Here is a 21,059-nt window from a genome sequence, read left to right as displayed (position 1 = left end):
GAAAGAAAGAAAGAAAGAAAGAAAGAAAGAAAGAAAGAAAGAAAGAAAGAAAGAAAGAAAGATCAGCAGCACATTGCCATTTCAGCATATTCCATAGCACACAGACATATTCCAGGGACCTTAGCAGGTCCACAGCAGCTGAATTGAAACCACAACATGAAGCCTTCACGCAAAGAACAGTTAAGAAGACAGTAATAACTGGTATATCCTTAAACACTGCCAGACTGTTCACTGTCTGCATCTGTAATTCAAAGATTCCTCAGAAGTATCAGCTAAAAATAAAGCAGTATTTCACCTGTATTTCAAGCTCCAGGAACCTGAGCCTTGAGCTTTTTAGCTCAGCCACATGTACCAGTCACCTCCTTTGAGCGGGAGCATGTAGGTCCCGCTCAAAGCTTCAGGCAGCTATGCAGCAAAGCTTCATAGCTTCAGGCAGCTATGCAGCAACCTGAAAAGTTGTGTTTTACTTTCTGGCAGGTGAGTTTTCAGCCACATCAGTCTCCTGAGCTGGTTCACCACACAGTCTTTCAGCTGCCAACAGCTACAGGTCACAGTCAGTGAGGCCAGACAGCTCATGGAGAATGAAGAAGGTAGAAGCATCATACATTTAGACCACCGTAAAGCAGTTAAAGTTAATAGTGGGGCTGCACATTTTTGATCTTCTACAGCTCCAAAGAGCACTCGTCTGTTAGGCTACATCCTGAGATTTGTACTTCTGCATCGACTTATGCAATTGTTCCATTGCTCCTTCCCTACTCTGTTTCCATCCAGTCCTTCACACACCAAAAAAAAATAAAAAATAATAATAATAAAAAAAAATCCAAGACACCTGCATCTTGTCCTCCCTGAAAAACTTAAAGGGGAAAAATGTGAGAGGGTGGAGCTGACAAAAACATTTTTTGGCCAAGGTACAGTTCACGCACCTCATCACCTCAAGGCAGATGTCCAGCAAGGAAAATTTTACCATGGAAATTATGAAACTCTAAGGCAATGAGATAGAAGAAAAAGGAAAACGGAACTTGGTCATGGGAAATGTTAGGCAAGCCTATTAACAAGTGATGTTTGCTGCCCTGTTAATAATTATAAAGCATCACTTTGTAAAACTTCTTATTAAAGAGGCCTATGAAGAAAGACTGAGAGAGCTGGGGATGTTCAGACTGAAGAGGAGAAGGCTCCATGGAGACCTTGTTGCAGCCTTTCAATACTTAAAGGAGGCTTATAAAGAAGACAGAGAGCAGCTTTTTGCTCAGGCAGATAATGATAGGACAAGGGGGAAAGGTTTTAAACCAAAACGGGAGATTCAGATTAGATGTTAGGAGGAAATTCTTCACTCAGAGGGTAATGAGGCACTGGCACAGGCTGCCCAGAGAAGCTGTGGGTGCCCCATCCCTGGTGGTGTTCAAGACCAGGTTGGATGGGTCTTTGGGCAACCTGGTCTGGTGGGAGGTGTCCCTGCCCACAGCAGGGGGGTTGAAACTAGATGATCTTTAAGGTCCCTTCCAACCCAAGCCATTCTATGAATATAGCCAGCTGGTTATCTTTACAACATGAATCAATCCATTATGTAAAGCTGTGACAGCATTTCTTATTTCAGTCTTCAACTGACCCACTTTGATCTATTACCCTAAGAATTATGTTGCTGCTTCAAACAAGCATCCGGCCTTGAAGAACAGTAAACCAGCATTGATAAAGTCATGAAATTTGGAACCGTAGTCCTCATGTCTCTCTCCTGTGATAAAGCAGTGAGGGACCAAAATTTTCCATCAGACATACAACTTTGCAAATACTTATTTGGTATACAAAATAATGAATTCAATGAATAATGAATGCTACTTTAAGATTACAGGCCAGCGAGATGGCCCATTTGCAATTCTACTGCTTTTTGTGTCCTGTTCTGCCTAAAAGAGTAGTCTCAGCAGCATTGCTTCCATATCCCCTTAGACTGACAAAAGGAGAGCTCATCCCATTTAACAACACGAGTGTTTCTAGATTTGCTCCTCTGAGGTGACAGCCATCCTCATTTCAAAAACATCAATGCATCTCAATAACAGAATAATGCTTATTTGTAATCCTTTGTGCATGTCTCTTCAGATGCTTTACAAATGCAAAAATACCTCCAGCTGCTCCACCAAGCCTATTTTCACCACTTTATAGTAAGGGATGTCCTATAGTCATGAGTAGTGCCAGGAATAAGAATATCTAGGGTTGAATCCAGTCCTCCAGCATAATTGCTAGAACAGTTTTTCTTAAGCATTAAGCAAGGATTCAGGCGAACTGGAGAGCACCATATAAAATAACTTGAGCAAGAGCTGTTGAAAAGCAAAACCATCTAGCCTGTCCCCCTTCCCTTTTCTCAGCTGAGCACTCCCTGCCCTCCTCAAGCTACGCACAAACCGCATCTATGCCTGTTTCACCATGCAGCCCTTTACAACCATGTAATGGGCCCACTTTGAGTGAGTAGCCACCACCAGGAAAGGGAGCAGAGGCTACTCCTCACACATGGGGCACTGAGGTAGTGGTGCTAGTGAAGGTTGTTGAGGTGGTAGTGAAGGAGTTGTGGTGGTGAAGGAGTTGTGGTGGTGGTGAAGGATTCATGGTGGTGGTGAAGGACTTGTGCTGGTGTGAAGGACTTGTGGTGAAAGTCTTGTGGTGGTGGTGAAGTTGTGGTGATGGTGAAGGATTTGTGGTGGTGGAGAAGGACTTGTGGTGATACTTGCAGTGATGAAGGACTTGAGGTTGTAGTTAAGGACTTGTGGTGATTAAAGTCTTCTGGTGGTGGTGAAGCAGTTGTGGTGATGAAAGACTTGTGCTGCTGTGAAGGTCTTGTGGTGGTGAAGGACTAGTGATGAGTTTTGTGGTGGTGAAGGACTTGTGGTAGTAGTGAAGGATTCATGGTGATGGTAAAGGACTGGTGTGAAAGACCTTTGGTCGTGAACGACTTGTAGCAGTGAAGGACTTGTGGTGATGAAAGTCTTGTGGTGGTAGTGAAGGACTTGTGCTGGTAAAGGATTTGTGGTGGTGGTGAAGGATTTGTGCTGGTGTGAAGGACTTGTGTTGAAGGACTTGAGGTTGTAGTTAAGGACTTGTAGTGTAGACTTGAGGTTGTGGTGAAGGACTTGTGGTGGTGGTGAAGGAGTTGGGGTGATGAAAGACTTGCGGTGGTGATAAAGGACTTGTGGTGGTGGTGAAGAATTTGTGGTGGTGGTGAAGACCTTGTGCTGGTGTGAAGGACTTGTAGTGGTGAAGGACTTGCAGCGATGAAAGACCTGAGGTTGTAGTTAAGGACTTGTAGTGGCAGTGCAGCACATGTGGTGGTGAATGACTCATGGTGACAGCGAAGGCCTTGTGGTGAAGGCCTTGTGGTGGCAGTGAAGGACTTGTAGCAGCGTAGGACTGGTGGCGATGCAGGACCCATGGTGGCAGTGGCGGCACGGAAGGTCACCCAGCACCGCCCTCCCCGAGGGGCAGGACATTACTCCCCCCGCCCCGCGCCAACGTCTCTCCGCCACGGGCACGTCCCCGCGGCCAGGCCCGCCCCGTGGCTGCCGGTCGCCACGGTAACCGCTCACGGCGCGGTGCCGGCGGGGTGCGCTCCCAAATGGCTTCCGGCCGGCCCCTCGACTGCCTCTACGGTACCGGCCCCGCGGCGGGGTCGCGGAGCCCCTGAGCTGCGAGGCGGGGGTCCGGAGCGGTGTGCGGGGCCGGGGCGGTGGGCTCCCGGCCCCGAGGGGGCTGCGAAGCTGCTGGGGATGGCTGCAGGTTGTGGGCGGGGAGGGCTGGAGGGGAGCCGGGTCTTCCCCCCCATCCCGCCGCGCTCGGTGGCATGAGGGGTTCCAAGGACTCACCGTTGTCCAGTCCTTTATTTGTTTCATCCTTTGTCTGTTTCAGTGGCAAAGTGTTCTTTGTAGATTTGTCTTCCTGCATGTGCTTGTAGTTGTATGTCAGCGCTGAGGTGCCTTTGTGTGATAGCAGAGTTTAGTTACTATGGAGCCGTGTTTCAGTTTTTTTCTTTCTATCCTAGCTTGGTTTATAATCTCTTATGGACAGACTTAAAGAGAGAACTAGAGCCTAAGCAACACCTCATGCTGGTTCCTCCCGTGTGTGACCAGTTCCATTTGTTTACTTATCTTTCAGACCCTCTGTACACGCTGTCGAGTGAGAAGGACCATATGAAGGCAAATATCCAACTTGTCGGTGATAAATTGGTAGGTGTTGGCCAAAGATAGCTCACACATGCACCTTATTTTTCTGTGTGTATGCACACACATGGATAGAAACTTGCTTACTGTCTCAGTTCTAAGCTACTCCATTAAACAGCAAAATACAAAGCAAAGGAAGCAGTTTTACCTAATACAAGACGACACAGGAAGCAACTGCAAGCACAGCTGTTAAAGTGTGTTATTGCACAGTGCCCTCTCACTTACCTTGGGATATACGTACACTACAGCTCAAGGTAGTGTACTTAAACAACTTAAAAACACCTATATGCCACCAGCTATACAGCCCCTAACAGGATGCAAACCTATCCTCATTCTTCATACTAGATTAGAACAGTTTAACTTCCTAGCTAAGCTCTTGGCTAGTTAGCTCACACTTAACTCCCTGCTGGCTTTGCCCCCCAACTACCAGTATTCAGTCTAGGTAGTTTAAAACCAGCTAGGGCATGGCCCTAGGGAGCTCCGGTCACACCTTTAAACAGTGATTGATGTCTGGAGAGGCTGCATATAAGTAGAATGCCAAAGAAAAACAGACTTGCTCCAACTGCACAATGAATTGGATTTTAAACAAAGAGTCTTGCTGAAACTACACACTTGACTAAGCCTGCAAGGCAGATATTCTGAAGTCTGAAAGTCTGTTCCTGTACAGCAATGAGACATTCCCTAGAAAGCATTCCAACAATGGGATCAAAAAAAATTTTTTGGAGAATGTTTCTGGATGTCTCTTACATAGTTATCTTCAGCTCTTTTGTATGTAAATACATATCTATATGAAAGAAATGCCTGTTTGTCTGCATCTCTGTGCTGAGACACATGCAAGGAGCTGGAAATTGTCATCATAAAGATGCCTGCAGCGGTATGGCTGTTCTAACAGTTCAGGCCAGACAAAGTAAGCAGATATACTGTCACTAAGGTTGTGAATGTCACCGATGTAATGTTGCAGAGGGGTATGGTGACGTACTTCCATTTGTATAGAACATGTTTTAAGCATATGATTCAACATCTGCGTAATCTGCAATACAAAACAATATGACTTTGAATTCTTTGTCTATAGCATCGCAAAATGAGGCAGACAGAGGATGAAATAATACTAGTTTATAAGTTCTTCCAAAGTCTTAGAAATTTAATCCCCTTTCAAAAGAAGTAAAACAAAAGTGCAGTCTCATGCACAGTGAGCAGTTACTCCCAGTAGTTTGCCTAGGTCTTCATAATCTGACACTCTTAAACTTCGATGAGTTACTGTGCTTGAAATGTCACTATAATCCTATACGCATTTGAGTTAGCACCCCCTGAAATGAAAGTGTCAATGCACAATTCAAAACTGATTTCAGGCTTTATGGAAACTCAAGCCAGTTTAGCTACATCACTTACAGTAGAGACACAATTCCAAAGATTTATTGGCAACCATAAATTTTGAGATTTAAGGCATGTCTATCTAGGGAAATCAGCGCTCCAGAAGGAAGGGTGTGGATTTTTAACGTGATCATTTTTGTGCGCTAACACCCATCGAGATATTTTTAGCACATGCTAAAATTGTTACAGTATAAAATAAAGTAACTTTACTCTGTAAGTGGAATATGTTACTTCACTTCTAGAGCACATGAAATGGGAGGGAGTTACGTGGGGTAATGTGTTAGAAGTTCACATTACTGCATACTCACAGTTAATGCACACTAGCTTCTTTATGTAATGAACTGTTAGATGCTTAGATATTAAGTATAAGTTTAGACACTGGAAAACAGCCACAAGACATATCTGTGCATCTGCTGCTAGTCTGGTATGCTCCACATCTTGAGAAGTACCATCTAACCAGCTGACATCATTAGCATATGTATGCCTTCTCCTTTCCTCATCCCAAATGTCCTGTAAATAACACCAAGCTTTTCTACGGGCTGCTCATATACATATACTTACCAGCATCAGCTGAAATTCTGATCTATTTGATGCTATTTGATATCACTAAATCACTGATTCTCCTTCTTTGTGTCCACACAAACACTAGGTCAAGGTACCAATTTTCACAAGTATGTTTAGTAGCTTGATCCATTTCCCGAGCTACAGTCTGTGCTTGGACGGCAAAGATCCAGTGCCTCCATTTATTGACCGAAGATGGAGAGGGAGGGCTCAGCAGCGCCTGGAGGCTCTTCAGCAGCTTGCTGTGTAAGTGTTCCATGGTTGGATAATTTAAAACAAACATGCAAACAAAAACAACAAAAACCCTTACACACTGAAGTGGAGATGACTGCAATTTGCTCCTACTTATATTTCCCTTGAAATTAAGAGATTGCAGCTGTTGTGGAGTATGGCTGCCCATCTGTTTCTTATAGGGTGGATGTTACACATTCCTTCATCCTTGTGCTATCTGCTCTGCAACGGTTGCAAAGTGGAGAGAGTTATTTCAATCTCTTATAGATCAGACAAGTGACAAAGACTTCAGTGGCTCATGCGTGTTACTTCAGTGGTAGCTGTTTCTTTTTAGTCCCATGAAGTTGCAGCTGGCCGGATTGCTTTTGCTGCGCATTCAAGCGAGTATGGGGCTTGAACCAGGGCACCAAATTTTTAGTTCAGGGACTTCTTAGATGATCTTTCTCATGGTGTTGCAATTTGCATTTCTGATTCAGCAAATATTTAAACGATCATTTATGTGTTTTGCCACACCATGCATCTTTAGAAGTCCTCCTATAGCTTTATGTGAGACTGCAGGCACCAGCCTAACTAGTTGTTTTCAGACTTTTTTGCTTCCTTACCTAACTTTAGACCTTTTTTTTTTTTAATGGACTTTACATATGATGTGTTCTGTGATATTGTTGGGAACTGAGTATTACCATTTGCCAGACAATAATCAAGGATATTTGAATGATAATGAAGTATTTCACATGTTTCTGTTCAGTTTCAAAAGCATACTCTTTTCGTTTCTGTGATAAATTAATAATTTTGGAAAGATTTTTTTCTTAATTTCAGCAGTTCAAACTGTCCCCAGCACATGCAAACCTCAGTGGCTTCTTCCATTTTGCCTGTTATTCTGTAAAAGGAACTTAATTGACACCTAGCTGCTTTCAAATTACTTTACATTTCAGCAACATGTATTTGCAAAGTATCTTGCAATTAACAAAAGATGAGAAATACATCCGCTCTCTTTCAACTTGAACTGATTGACAGTGTTGCTGATACAGAAGATAGAATATTTTCCAGCTGCCTTTGCAGTATTTGTATTGCTTCTGCAAGGTTATCAGGAGTAAATGCTCATTTATTTCAGCAAAGTCAGCAAATACAAGTCAAGGACATGGAAGAGGCAGGATCTGAGGCAGGATCTGTGGAATACAAGGGGCTGTTTCACTGGGTTCCCATTGTGCCTATAACTATATCATAATAGGATGAACAGCTTATGCTAATAAAGTTAGATCATAAAAATAAGTGCCCACCTGTGCTGAGTGAAACAAGTCCATCTGGACGAAGCAACACTGATACACAGAGACCGCTAGTGGAACAAGCCATCAGCTCAGTTAACTCATTTGAATTACAAACATGACTTTACAGTAATAGGTTAATTAGTGCTGAGCAAGTATCTCATGTTACTGCACTGCATCCCCAACCCTTCCCCTCTCTTTTGTTACATGTTATGATGGAAAGTGCAGGGAAGAGATGACTTTAAGCTTACCTTGGCAGTAAACTGTCTGCCACGTGAGGTTAAGGCTTATCTCTCTTCAGGCTTTGCTGTAGATGGTAACCATACAGTAGGCTCCCCAAGTTCCACATCACAGCTCACAGGGTTCACATGAGGTCTTTGAAGGCAGTTGATCTCAGTACGTGGTCCTCTGTTTTCATCCCAGCTGTTGAGCAACATTATGTATGATTAACTTTATCTCTGTAAATATGCCTTTGTATTTAAAATCAGGCAACAGTAACAAACTCCAGTACACAGAATCCCATACATTTAAAGTCAGGATTCTTATAAGTCGCCAAGAATGGTCTTAGGAAAACATGACCTTCAGTACTGGCCTTATACGCATCTTAAGGGAAGGATTTACCTTGATAGCATGACATGGACTTTTCTTTAAATAGCTTTTTCTTGGTTTTAACGAGCTTGCAGGTTGAGAAGAGTAAGACTGTAGTATGAAGTAGTTATGAAATCAAATAGCAGTCCTGATGCATAGCTTTCAAAGGACAGAGTTCTACCCAATCTCTCACTGATTGCCTCTGTAGACCTAATGGTTATCCAAAGGTTTACAACAAAGAAATCCAAGATGTTATAGTGAAAAAAATAAACAGTCTACATACTTTGTGGGGAAAGATAGGGAAAAAATGAAGAAAGACTATTCTTGGAAAAGATGCACTAGTCTCAGCATATTTTTTCTCCTGTATTGGATATTGGAAATTGAAATTGCTGATTTTAATTTTTTTCACATTTGCTCAAAATCTTTTTAGCTACTTTTTGAAAGGTAGCAAATGGTGGTCTTTCACTTTGTTCACTATACCGCTTTCTGCATATTTTCTGTTATGTAAAGTTTTTCAGTCTTATGGAAATGAGCTTGCCCCCCACAGTTCCCAATAAAAGTAGTTTACTTTACAAGATCAAACATTTACAAGTGGACAGTCCTTGTCATGCCAAGCACGTTAGGAAGTTTTATTAAAGACAGACAATGACCAATGCACTGGAAGGAACATAAATAAAGTGTAAAACTGTCTTGCTATATTTCTATAGCAAGTATGAAAAAAAAAAAAAAACAAATATAATTGCTTGCTAGGTATGGGGATTTTGTAGAATTTGTAACGTGTATGTTTTGATTGTGCAACCAGAGAAGTAGAGATAAAAAATAAGTAATGAAACATAAGAAAAAAAATAGGTTCTGAATGTACTTCTTAAGTGATAGTAAAGTATCCTGTATTCTGACTTTTAGAGGTCAACCTTCTCTTCAGATACCCCAAATCGTGTATGAAGATCCTGAAGTTAGTGGAAGGAATCGTTACAAATATTTTGCACGGTAAGGAATGACCTGATTTGAAACAGAGTTCAGAAGCTTGCTTTTCTGAAGTTTAAAGTGCACCTAAATAAACACCATAGCCTTTAAAAAACAAAAACAAACAAGCAAACAAATAAACAAAAAAACAACCCACAAAGCAACCCTGAAAAGATCAAACCATAAATAAGTCAAATAATAAAACATATACAAAATTTTGTGAGCACACTCAAAACTAACTTCTAATTACTGTCTTGTTTTGCAATTCCAATTGGAAGTGTAGCAAGATGTAAGCAGCGACCTCATGAGCATAAGGCTCTCAGGACATTTCTCTACAAGCAGCAAATTCCAATCCCAAACATTGAAATACCTGTTTCTAAATGTAGACTTTTCTGAAGCATCAAAACTCAGGCTAATAAACTCATCAAGAGTAATTCTGGCACAGTGAATTAACAGTCTTGGAGAAGTTTTACATCTTTATCTTACATGGCAATGTACTGTGTCTTTAAAAAAGCGTTCACACGCGGAACTGAATGCTGCCATAACCCAGGTATGATAGTAGGGTCTGATGGGTCAGCTCTAATAGGGTCCAATCCTGATGGGAGCCTGACATTAGGTTGACTTAGCTATAACATTGACTTTTACTCTTTGAGGAGGACAGGTAAAATATCTTGAGAAACTGGACTAGGTCACTTGCAAAAAGTCTCATGCACAGCTTTTGTTATTTCAAAGTTTTTAGTTCATCTGATTACTTCAGAAAAGGAAAATAATTATATGTTAAGGGGGAATCAGAATGAAAGTATTCCTACTCAATCAGCTGTTCTTTATAAAGTCCATTCACTCTTGACTGTAAATACAAAGCATATCTCTTTTCTGAAAACTGTGTTTAAAGATATATTACAAAATGGTGGCTTTCCACCTTTTCCAAATTGCAGACTTGTAAATTTTTCCAGTCATAATGCCTTTTAAGTCTCTCAGAGACTAAGCAAAATTGATATGAAACAGCAATATACAAACTATAGAAATTCCTAAGGAGGAATTCTTAGTATGAATACTTTTCCTTTGTGTCCAGTCTTAGTGTAGATCATTGTACAACAAATACAATAGGCCTACTTCTAAAGTTTCTTCTAATGCACCATTTGCAAGTATTCTACTGATATCCAGGATCTCCATCCTGTTCAAAATCACTGAATTTACTTTGCCTTATTATTTGTGACACCCCACTTCTAGCAGAGCACAGATTACTCTAATTGCTCTAATCCCATAAGTGGACCAATATCGAAAGCTGAAGGGAAAATCAAGTTTTTAGAATGAGAAAACACTTTTTTTTCTTCTTCTTCTTTGTCAAAAGAATAGCTCTCCTGCTAGTGAAGCGTTACCTGTTGTTCCTGAGCTGTGAAAGAATTCTTTAATATTCAGGCGTGACATGCAGGTACAGAACTTGAGTTGTGGAAGATCCATCAGCTAATTTCAGTGAAGTTACACTGCAGTTTTTCTAAGTTGTAATGATCTTTTGTTCCTCCTGGATGTTGTCTTACCTCCGTATTCTCTCTTTTCAGACCTCTCATCCCTTCTAATATGCTGCTTCCACCAAATGTTCATTATGCAATAGAAATGTAAGTACTGACTTACGGAACAGTACTGTTGTAATGTGTCACATCTCACCAGAAAATGATTGCATAACTATTTAGTTGATCAACAGTTTTCATAATGAACAACAGGAAAAACTCATTAAGAGGTAGAGTTTGTTCAGTGTTGAGAATTCCTGGAGAAACAGGTGACTGCATGGTTCAGGATTTGCTTACAGTGCTTTCTGGGTAAAAGAGGTGTGTGTCACGTGTTACGAGTATAAGGCGTGAAACAGAAAGCCAAGAGAAGCCAATACAGATGATTCTTCAATACAGCAATATAGTTGCAAATTCTTCTGATATTTTATTACAATATCTGTGATAGTTGCAATACTGTTCAATGATACAGAGCATCCATGATATAGTCTAATGTGATAGCCTGATCCCCATTTTCAGTGGGAACCAAATTTTAAGGAAACATAAGCACATTCAGTTTGTAGTAGGATCTATAGTTGCATGTGCTTAAGTCGGAATTGAGTTTTGTTCTGGAACGTTGGAAAAGCAGACACATTAAGTTAAATTGAAACAGTCCTCCTTCATTTTATACTCGAACATTAGATAGTTTTTGTGCCTGTTAAAAGCAATGATTTATAGTGGATACATAGGGAAGATTTGCACGTAATAATTCAGGAGAGCTGAAGTAGGAACGTTTCTGGATTGCTTTCCTAAGGAGAGAGCTTTCAAAGGACTCAGTGTTGTCTCGCTCTGCTTTTACTGAAGATAATGGAGTTAACATCAATGAGAGCAATGATAAGATAAAACAGCAGAACTGAATATCTTACCTTTAACTTAGTGTTGCATTTTTGATTTTTGTTGTTTTTGTTGTTTTTTTCTTTTAAATGAGTGTGACAAATGTTCTTCCATATTGCATTTCTTTTTAGGACAGAGCCCTTTATCCTTTCAGCTGCAAGAGACAGCAAGATCTTTGGTCCCAAGTTACGAACTTTGGGCACACAGACAGATTACAGGGATGGTGAAGCCCAAACAGATCCCTATTCCCCTGAGTATGTAGTTCCCAGTGGCTCAGTCCCTGAACTTCTGACACTTGCTACTCTCACTTGGGGTGAGTTGTGAAATCAAGATAAATTATAACAATTGCATGCCCCCTGTAGCAGGATGTTCTCTTTTATTCAATGTCAAGTTTCTAGTCTATTGCTGGCTTTGGTAGATCATTGCTGTCTTCCTTTAGGGCACATTATTTTAGCTGTTTTTAAAATACATATGATATTTACCTACTTAATAGTAGTATTCTGAGGCATTTCATAAAGAGTTTTAAGAGAACTCAAGATTAAAGGGTTTTATGTTTTACTGATAGCAGTTTTGCATTTACCTGATGTTCCTCAGCTGTTCTGAGTTAGACATCAGAAAGAAAACCATAAGAATGCTGCTGCCTTGGAATACAGCTTGTGATCCTCATGTCCCAGTGTTTCACCTGCAGTAGTGATGGATACTGGACATACCAAATAAAGTGTCCATTCTCAGAAAATGTCCTCCTTTCCAGCCTGCAGTAGAGGAATGAAGAGCTAGTGTTAATGGCAGCTAAGCTATAGCAACCATAGGTCCAACCTTTACTCATTTTGTAGAATTTCACTGGCCTTAGAAGTATTTACTTCTGATTATTGACCATTCTGCACTGGTATAACATACAGACATGTGCCCATGAAGCCCTCTAAAAGCTTAGTGTACTGGTAGATTCACAATTCTTCTAACTACTTCTTGTCCTTGTAAGGTCGGGGGCTACCAGCGGGACTAGCCGAGGTGGAGATGATTGAACGTGCCCGGGAAAAACGTGCGTGGGAAGCAACTCTTCCAGCCATGGACAATGCCTCACAAATTGCGAAGAGGAGGAAAATGATGGATGATATGGAGAGGAAGGAGTGGGCCTTTAGAGAACAGGAAATAGAAAAGTAGGAGTCCAGCTGTACACTATTTATTTTAATTATCACCCCAACAGAGAATAAACAACAAGGTTTAGGGGATTGGTCGAAGGGTACACACCTTTGATTTCTGTGAAAATCCCCTGATTTTTCCAAAGGAATATTTTTGTTCAATTCAATATTAGAGACTGCTACCACAACAGTTTTTCACTTTTAAAAATGAGAGATTAAATATGAAACATGCTGTACGAACTGTCTGTAAAGTAGTGGTATGTGGGATTTGATGACCACAGCATTGCACAGAACACTGCGAAGTGCTTTAAATCATACCTGGCCTTTCTTTTCCTTGCAGGTTGCAGGAGATCCGACTGAGAGTCTTAAAGAAGCTGCTGGAGAGGCAACAGGAGAAACAGAATGAGCTGGATGCCAAGCGCTTGGATGACCACTGGCAAAATCATCAGAAGGCTAAAAAAGATAAAATGAAAAAGATTCAGCATGACTTTGTACTGAGTAAGTTTGAAAACCAGGGAGAGAGCAGTACAAGACAGTTTTCAAAAAAGCCCTTTCTATCTGTAGAAGATAGAAAGTTGCAGTCTTTATTGAAGATGAAACAATTCACAGCCACAATATTGATACGCGTGGCCAGCATTTGTTCTGGTCAAAAAGCTTATATTTTGTATTACCCAAAAAGAAGAGCCTTTGTGAATTTCTGCAGATGAGGCTTTTTAGAATTATTTGTATGAAGAAACTTCTTACATTTGCGTTTCCTTTTTAGTGCTCAGAAAACTGATAGCTAAGAGGAAGAATGTGTTGGGGAAACTGGAGAGACGAGATATCATCAAAGAGTATACTGACTTTGCATCACAAACATATGCTCCTTTATCTAGGATTGGTTATTTCCCAGACAACCATTCCGAACGCTTTGTTGTAAAAAACTTCTATCTTAACACCTTTGCAGGTAAGGCATTTTGGAAGATTTAGTTTTTATGACATATTTATTAAAAATGTTAACAAAACTGAAATTTCCTTCTCCGTTGCTTCATTAGTTAGTCATTCTTTGTGTCTCTTAGGACTGTGTGAACTGGAAGCAGCTCTCCCACATTCCGTCACCCAGGCTGAGATTAAAGCTCCAAAGCCTAAGTACACTACTACTAAGACTGGATTTATTAAAAGATCAGCAAGACTAGAGGTGGAGCTGGCACTGGTTCACCAGGTATGGAGCTGCATGCAGCAGCAGAATGTCAGTTCCTCTCAGGTTTGAACTGTTCAGAAATGCTTTGGGGAAGATATACATGTAAGCTTTCTTTCAGTTTGCTGTGCTAAATTAGTATTTTCTATAAGACAACTTGAAGGACAATATATCAGACATTCAAACTGTTGCAGGCATGACCAGCACTGCTCTGGAACACAGTCTGTCAGTACTCTGTCTCCCAAACATCTGAGCTTCTGTCCAGCTTTATGGAAAAAAAGTATAGCTGCTTCTGTATCCCTACAGATCAAGTATTTGGACTGGAACATACTACATCAGCTAGAAGTTGTCTCCTGCCGTTTGCTTATTCCCTTTTCTCCCATGCTCATGTGCAAAGGCCTGCTTGTTGCGTTGTCAAACTACAAATAAATAAGGAAATCAAATCTGGAGTCATATTCAAAAATTATTTACATTTTAAAAATGTACATTCTAAGTACCTATTGTAAAAACACCTGCAGCAAAGAATTATTAAAATGACCCCACTCATGAAATTGGATCAGAATAGGGGCTGCATATCACCGTTGTTCCCTAACAACAGTATCTGATTTGCAAACATGACCATAGTGTTTTGCATATCTTAATTCATCACAACTGTTCGTGCAAATGAGATGCCCATATATGCAATTAACCACCGAGGAAAGAAGTGCCTCATTTGCATCTACAATCACAATATTTGTAAATTGCGTGTACTTTTAAGTGTGCTCTTTATGATCCTGTTGAGGGTTACCTTTCTTTAAAATCAAGCCCATTCTTGCTCTATGATGCATCTCTGAAAAATACTAATTTCATTTGTAAAGCTGGGCAACTTTCACTTACGCTTTCTTTAGTAAAGAAATATTTTATAATCGGAAATTATGTGTATAGCTTTCTTGTTTTAGTGTAATTTAATAATACTGAATACAGACAGTGACTTTCTGCTAATGAATTTTAAATTTAAATCTTGTTCTGAAAAAAAAAACAATATTATTTCAAATTTAAAATCCACTGGGTCTTGTAAAAGATGAAGCATTGCATCTGATTATTTTTCAGAAGGGAACTTTTCAAGGAAAATATCGAGTGCTACAGGAAGTGCTCAAGAACTAAGAACATTGGTTCACTAAAGATTTAGAGAAGATGACACAGCACTATTGAAGGGCTTTGAGTTTGGGTGCTTTTCATGTAAAATCAAAGTAGTGACTATATATAATCATGATCATGACACTTCTGGCAGCTCTCATAGGCAGCAGAATGTTAGCCTGTGCTTTCAGGGCTGAAATCCAATTACAACAATTGTATTTTGTTTGTTCGAAATACTTTTCATGGTTTGAAAGACCGCGGTGGAGTGTCTAAACTGTAGTTACTGATAAGAAGTATGCCCTAATGCTGTCTGTTTACGTAATAATGGCTCCTCAAAGAAAAACTGATAGCCAAAGAGAATGGAATGCTGAACAAAAGCAGACAATACTGGGTATTTTCTTCTGTAATCAATCATTTGGTTGGTATAAATCATACCTTGATTTATACTAACTGAGGGGGCAAGTATAACAAATACTCATTTCACCTCCACAAAAAGGCAAAATGTACGGTCTTTTAAAATGGCAAAACATTTCCTTTGCAGACAAAGATAATAAATCCACTGTGCAAAATTTAACTACCAATTTTAGAGATACAGAAGTAGTCACCAAATTGGTCAATTCAGAGAAGCAGAAAGTAGTGACACTGCTGAAGACCCAGACTGCCTCAGCCACTGTTAGATTTAAACAGAATTTCTGCTTAGAGCAGCAAGAAAATAAACAGTTTTATCATAACAGTCAGCTTACAGGTCTGCAAGTATTACTGCCCTAGTTAGCTCTTAAGCTCTGTGGTTATGCTACTGGTTGCTTCTCTGGGCAGAGTCTTTTGCTTCTCAAGTTTGGCAGGCAGCTGTAGCACGTTCTCGCTTAGCAGAGCCTCTCTGACAGGTCTACCTCGTAAGCTACTGGTGCTGTCAAGTGCGCAGTAAAGGCTGCAGAGTACTTGACTTAACAGAATTTACCACTTGAGAGAACAGCTGCCTGACCACTTGGCGTAAGCAGTCCCAGTCCTGCCAACAACCTCCTCTGGCACAAACAGCATGAAAGAGGGTTAAAGCAGGCAATTAGAGATCATCTCAGAAGGACTGTGCTGCTTTGCATTATTTCTATAGCCAAGCAACTAGACCAGTTATCTCTTCAAAAGCCTCATTTGAGTGCTGTCCTAGCACTCAATCTAAAAATTTTCTCCCATAATGCTGGAAATGAAGCAGAACTCTAGAAAATTCAGAGTGCACGGTCATCTGGCTTTGGAATGGGCTTCTTTTATTTTCCCTGGCTAATCTGTGGAAGAAGACAACAAATAGAGGAAGAATGCTAGACTTTGGCATCAGAAGAAATCATTTGAATAAAGGAAATTTCAAAGGCTTGCTTCTCTGGCCAAATGAGTGGCAAGATGGCCTAGTGCTCATCATTGTTTTCCTCTTGGTTTATCATATTCAGAGTTTCCCTGAGGTCAAAGGCTATTAAAAGGGACAAGAGATGACCCAGACAACTACAAAAAAGGATCTGCGTCCTCTTGAGAATAATAGTTTCCCCCAGACTTGAAACTAATCAAAAAAGAAGAGATTTTGGAGGAGTATCCTGAATCCTCTTTGCAGGAGTGTTACGTATGCTCAGTATTCTTTGAATACTTCTCTAAAACAAGAGAACATGGCAGAAACAGGGGTGACTTAGGATTTACAGTAAAAACAATGAGCTGTATCTTAAGCCAGATCTTTAAAGGGACAAGGAAAGCCAGTTCTTAGCCAGCACAGATTATAGTGATTAAAGCAGTATAAGTGAGCCATTATATAGACAGCCTTAAGTGAAAATCCAAGGCATTAATTTAGTTCAAGAAAGAGATAGCGTACTGATACAGCAAATTACTAGGAAAGAAAAGCAGCAAGGGAACTGAATACATCAAGGAACAGAGGAGCGACTGGAAGAAATCCCAGTGCAGAACAATACGTGAGTTCAAGCCAACCCTGTGATGCTCTGGTGACTCAAGGTGGGGATGAAGTGTCAGGTGGTTTCAAAGTGCTGGATCCAGATGATGTCAGAACAAATAATCTCTTACCTCAGCAGTAAGTGCAGCTCTCATCATGTCTAAGTTCTTCATCCTGTTGCTGGAAGGAGGCAGGGAAATAGGAGGGCCAAGAATATCTCTGAAGAAAATCTGTGCCAGCTTCAAAGAGCAGGAAAACCTGTTCAAGCAGTTACTTCATCAAGAACAGATCTCCAGTGCAGTGTTAGTTGGCTCATGCTCAGACAAGCTCTAGGAGCTATTATGTCAGTCTCGATCAGCCAAGATGCAGTAGCCGTGCTGCATTGCAATGTAGGTACTCACTCTGTCCTTGGTGATCTCACCTCCCTCATTCACGGGCAAAAAGGAAGGAAGAGACACATGTCCATATACTGTGTGCTATGCATGAAAATATACGCACTGTCCTGTGAAAAAGAAGATTAAAGAGAAGATAATGAAGAAATCTAAGGAATTATTTCTTTGAACCCAGAGTTGTTTCTCAAGCCACTATCCTGTCAAGAGTTCTGCTTCCATCAGAAGCCAGCAAAAAAGCTAAAATGTATGGCCAAAAGCAGGGATGCCATTTCCTGTTCACTGCTTTCACCAGGAAAATGAAAAACAGTTGGAAGATTTAGTTGGTCCTTCACTGTCCAATCCTATCAGATTATACCATGACTCTGAACCTACTACCTGAAAAAAAGAACATATTCTACCTCAGAAAAAAATCAACACATGATTTCTAGGCAGTGACATTTGAAGTGTGTTGTTCAGAAATTTAGCATCTTTATCCTTTTTTAAAGAAAAAAATACTCTTCAGAAATTCTTCGGTTCTGGTCTCTGTATTTGGAAAATGGTAATTTGTTAAGTTAGGTACAAACAGTGCAAAAAAACATACTTCCTTTTTGCATGTTGAAGTCTTAAAATAACTTAAAACTTGAGACTGGTGAAAGCAAATGGTAACCAGTTTTTAATTTGTGAAGATAACAAAGCAGGCACGAGCTTGTGCTGAAATGAGTACTTAACACCACTTCTGGGAAGTGCACTATTTCTTAAATCTACTTTTATAAAAATTTCCTCTTGTCAGAAGTGCTCGTATATTTTCCTGCCTTTAAAAGTTGTAATTCTGGTTGCATTTTGTTATTCTGGTTAACAAACAGTCTTTCTAAAGGATAAGGTATTATTAGAAAACTTCTTATGAATGCAACATTGTATTAATAAACATAGGAGCCACTGTTTTGAAAATAATCACAATTTCAAGTGCTTTTTTCTTTCTCTTTTTCCCCCGTCACGCAAAACACCTTATAAATCATAGCAAGCAGTAATATAATCTTCATACCAGAGAGCTGTAAGGTCATTAAATACGAGCAACTGTTTAGAAAATCTCTTAACATTTTTCAGCTATAACCATTTCACGTGGCTTATAAGCAGTTTATAAGCTTTGATTCTTGCATTGTTAACATGGTCCACTGCAGAAGCTTTCAGTAATAAAGCATTTTACACCCTCCACGTAGAAATCTCTGTCCTTTTCTGGAGCCATTAATAATCCTAGCTGTAAAGTTCAGCTCCAACATACAAGAAGAGTTTTATACAATGACTACTGTAGTTTCAAAATTTCATTAATTTTACAATTAAATTCAGTGCAAGTGCCATCAATTTTCTGCTACTGGAGAGAGAAATTCAGCATGAGATTTTTTTCTTACATTTTTCTCCAGTTTTCCTCTCCGATGAAATACTGTAGTTGAACATATCTTTCTAGCATGCCTTCTCTGTTAAAAAAATAAATAAATAGAGAGAGAGAGAGAGAGAGAGAGAAAAGAAATAAAAAGGCCCATTTTCCCTGCTGGAATCTGTTTGTCCTTTCAGTAATAAGGACCACAGATCCAACTGATGCAGCAGTAGAATTACATCTTTGAAGGAAGTTTAGATGCACGTAATCTTCCCTTTTTTCTTGCAAGCTGCAGTGAGATGTCCTACAGCAGCCAGGTGTTGCAATGCAGCTGGAGGAGATCATTTGATTATCTTGCTCTAAGTAGCTTGCAGCTGGCAGGACTTTGGCTCTATAAGCAGTTTGAAAATGTCTTGAAGTGGCTGAAGCCTAGGTGGCAGTTCCAACTCCTTTGGCTGACAAGTTTTGTCATCTGCCACCAAACAGCTGCAAGTAGGATAAAATCTGCCTTTAATGGACTTGTGGATTTTCCCAGTAGAAGGAAGTTCTCAGGCCAGTTAGCTTCCCTTTCTCCCTTAGTCCACTTAAACAGTTGCTCTGGATACCATGGGGCAGAGAAGAGTTTCAAAACGTGGCTTGCACCAGGGGAGTTTTAGGTTGGATGTTAGGAAGAACTTCTTTACCGAAAGGGTTGTTAGACATTGGAACGGGCTGCCCAGGGAAGTGGTGGAGTCACCATCCCCGGAGGTCTTTAAAAGACGTTTAGATGTAGAGCTTAGGGATATGGTTTAGTGGGGACTGTTAGTGTTAGGTCAGAGGTTGGACTTGATGATCTTGAGGTCTCTTCCAACCTAGAAAATTCTGTGATTCTGTGTTCTGCAAGGAGGGGGTCCTGGATCATCTCCTGACTGCGTAACACTTCCCACCTGCAGAAACAATCATTGCACTGATTGATAGTTAAAGGCAAAAAGTTATAACCACTCTGTACTGATATTCAAACTGCAATTACACTGTGATATTTCTACCCATTTTTCACGTTTTGAAAGAATCCTACCTCTATCATAGGAAAATTATGAATGTTTTTATTGTTATATAAGGCAAGAATAACATACACCACTAACTCTGCTTGCAGATGGGTCAGTGTTTAATTGGTTCAATGAGAGTCCCATTTTTAAATGAAAAAAAACCAACAACCTGCTTTTAAAAATGTATTATTTTAGTTTGTACTAAATGAACAAGTAATGATCAAGTTTGTAGAAATTCTGGATTCATTTTAGGTGACTTGCCCTATGCAATTGTTCAGTTTTTCAACTGATGTGCAAATGAGAAAATTGAAGGCATAAGCCTCCAAAATGCAGATTACTTTAAACCCTCTGGAGTCAGTGTGATCAGGATCAGTCAGCAACTACAGGAGTGGCCTTGATGTCTTGTTCTATCTGGCCCTGTTCTAATTAAATTGTGTGACTCTTCCAGGCACTATTGGAGAAGAAGAATAAAGTCAAAGAGCCAAAGAAGCCCCCTCGCTTCCTTGAAAAAATAGAAAAGCCTGTTCCTCGCCCTCCCACTCCAATTCTGGAAAAACCATCAGTTGTAAGTGGAATGATTGTAAATGATTGTAGCGCTTTTTTTTTTCCCCGTTGATCCTTGATTGTTCCCTACTTAGTTGTTAAAGGAATGCCCAGAGAAGGAAGGAAGTTAGTTTTATCTTTTTGTGTATCTGTATTTGTCTTAGAAATAGCCAGGCACCTTAAGACTCTCTTATTTGTGTATTGTTTAAGGATACTAATAACCAAAGAAATGTAAATCTCTTACATTATCTGTTGGCCAAATCCTTAAGTTAGCTTTATTTACAAGGAAATAAATTAGTAGACACGTTGTTCCCTCGTTCTTAGAGAACAAAAAGGCGGAATCATATACCTCTGCAAACATGGATTTATTCAGTGCCTTCCATCCTTCTGATCTGACAACACTATCATAATCCAGTGAGCAATTAAGTTTAGTCCCATTGAAGTCAGTGAGACTTCGGGTGCTTAGCACTGCACACGCACTTCACTAATTTGCTGGAGTGAAGCTCTAATCATTATGTACGACTCAGTCTTTGATGAGCATGATCCATTTAATTGACAGTTCACAGAAAATGATTCTTTTGCCGAGATCAGAACAGCAGTAAATGGATGTTGTGATATGTTGTAGGAAAAATAATAATAATTTAGAGGAGCTGCAACTTTTCCTTTCTTGAAATAACGCGCTTAAGAGGTGTTTGCCCCAGTAGATTTCTTTGTCTGCTTATTAACCCCATTTTCATGATGCAGTAAGAATCAGACACAATTACTGTTTAAACCTGTGAATTTAAGAGAGTCATACAACCATGAAAGCAAGAGAAAGTCTTATTAGACCATCCATGCCATCC

The 21,059-nt window shown here is 40.1% G+C and overlaps 1 protein-coding gene and 1 long non-coding RNA gene across 7 annotated transcripts in view; one reads left to right on the top strand and one right to left on the bottom strand.

Moving 5' to 3' along the window:
* Positions 1 to 3,506: 3,506 nt before the first annotated feature.
* The window catches only part of CFAP91 (cilia and flagella associated protein 91), a 32,864-nt gene continuing 15,311 nt past the window's right edge, over positions 3,507 to 21,059 (top strand). For both annotated transcript variants that reach the window (XR_004747361.1, XM_035314768.1), the window contains exons 1-11: positions 3,507 to 3,632; positions 4,135 to 4,205; positions 6,220 to 6,377; positions 9,116 to 9,199; positions 10,735 to 10,791; positions 11,685 to 11,866; positions 12,533 to 12,710; positions 13,033 to 13,190; positions 13,456 to 13,638; positions 13,751 to 13,893; positions 20,123 to 20,239. Coding sequence is in view for 1 of the 2 variants with exons in the window: in XM_035314768.1 (XP_035170659.1) it covers positions 3,599 to 3,632; positions 4,135 to 4,205; positions 6,220 to 6,377; positions 9,116 to 9,199; positions 10,735 to 10,791; positions 11,685 to 11,866; positions 12,533 to 12,710; positions 13,033 to 13,190; positions 13,456 to 13,638; positions 13,751 to 13,893; positions 20,123 to 20,239 (1,365 nt within the window). In the remaining variant the exon portion in view is untranslated. The remainder of the gene's footprint in view (positions 3,633 to 4,134; positions 4,206 to 6,219; positions 6,378 to 9,115; positions 9,200 to 10,734; positions 10,792 to 11,684; positions 11,867 to 12,532; positions 12,711 to 13,032; positions 13,191 to 13,455; positions 13,639 to 13,750; positions 13,894 to 20,122; positions 20,240 to 21,059) is intronic.
* LOC118160230 lies at positions 6,371 to 20,792 on the bottom strand. Of its 5 annotated transcripts, none has more exons than XR_004747365.1 (6): positions 18,889 to 19,261; positions 18,684 to 18,749; positions 13,011 to 13,145; positions 11,586 to 11,707; positions 7,876 to 8,047; positions 6,371 to 6,579 (listed from the first exon to the last, which is right to left on the bottom strand). It is a non-coding gene; the product is annotated as an uncharacterized LOC118160230 (long non-coding RNA). The 5 variants fall into 5 exon arrangements; XR_004747363.1 differs by having other exon boundaries at positions 6,371 to 6,584; positions 18,889 to 19,260; XR_004747367.1 differs by lacking the exons at positions 18,684 to 18,749; positions 18,889 to 19,261 and adding an exon at positions 20,567 to 20,792 and having other exon boundaries at positions 6,371 to 6,584.

Source organism: Oxyura jamaicensis, chromosome 1 (genome assembly GCF_011077185.1).
Source record: "Oxyura jamaicensis isolate SHBP4307 breed ruddy duck chromosome 1, BPBGC_Ojam_1.0, whole genome shotgun sequence".
NCBI lineage: Eukaryota > Metazoa > Chordata > Aves > Anseriformes > Anatidae > Oxyura > Oxyura jamaicensis.
The sequence above is the reverse complement of the archived record's forward strand: the minus strand, read 5'-3'. Positions and strand labels throughout refer to the sequence as shown.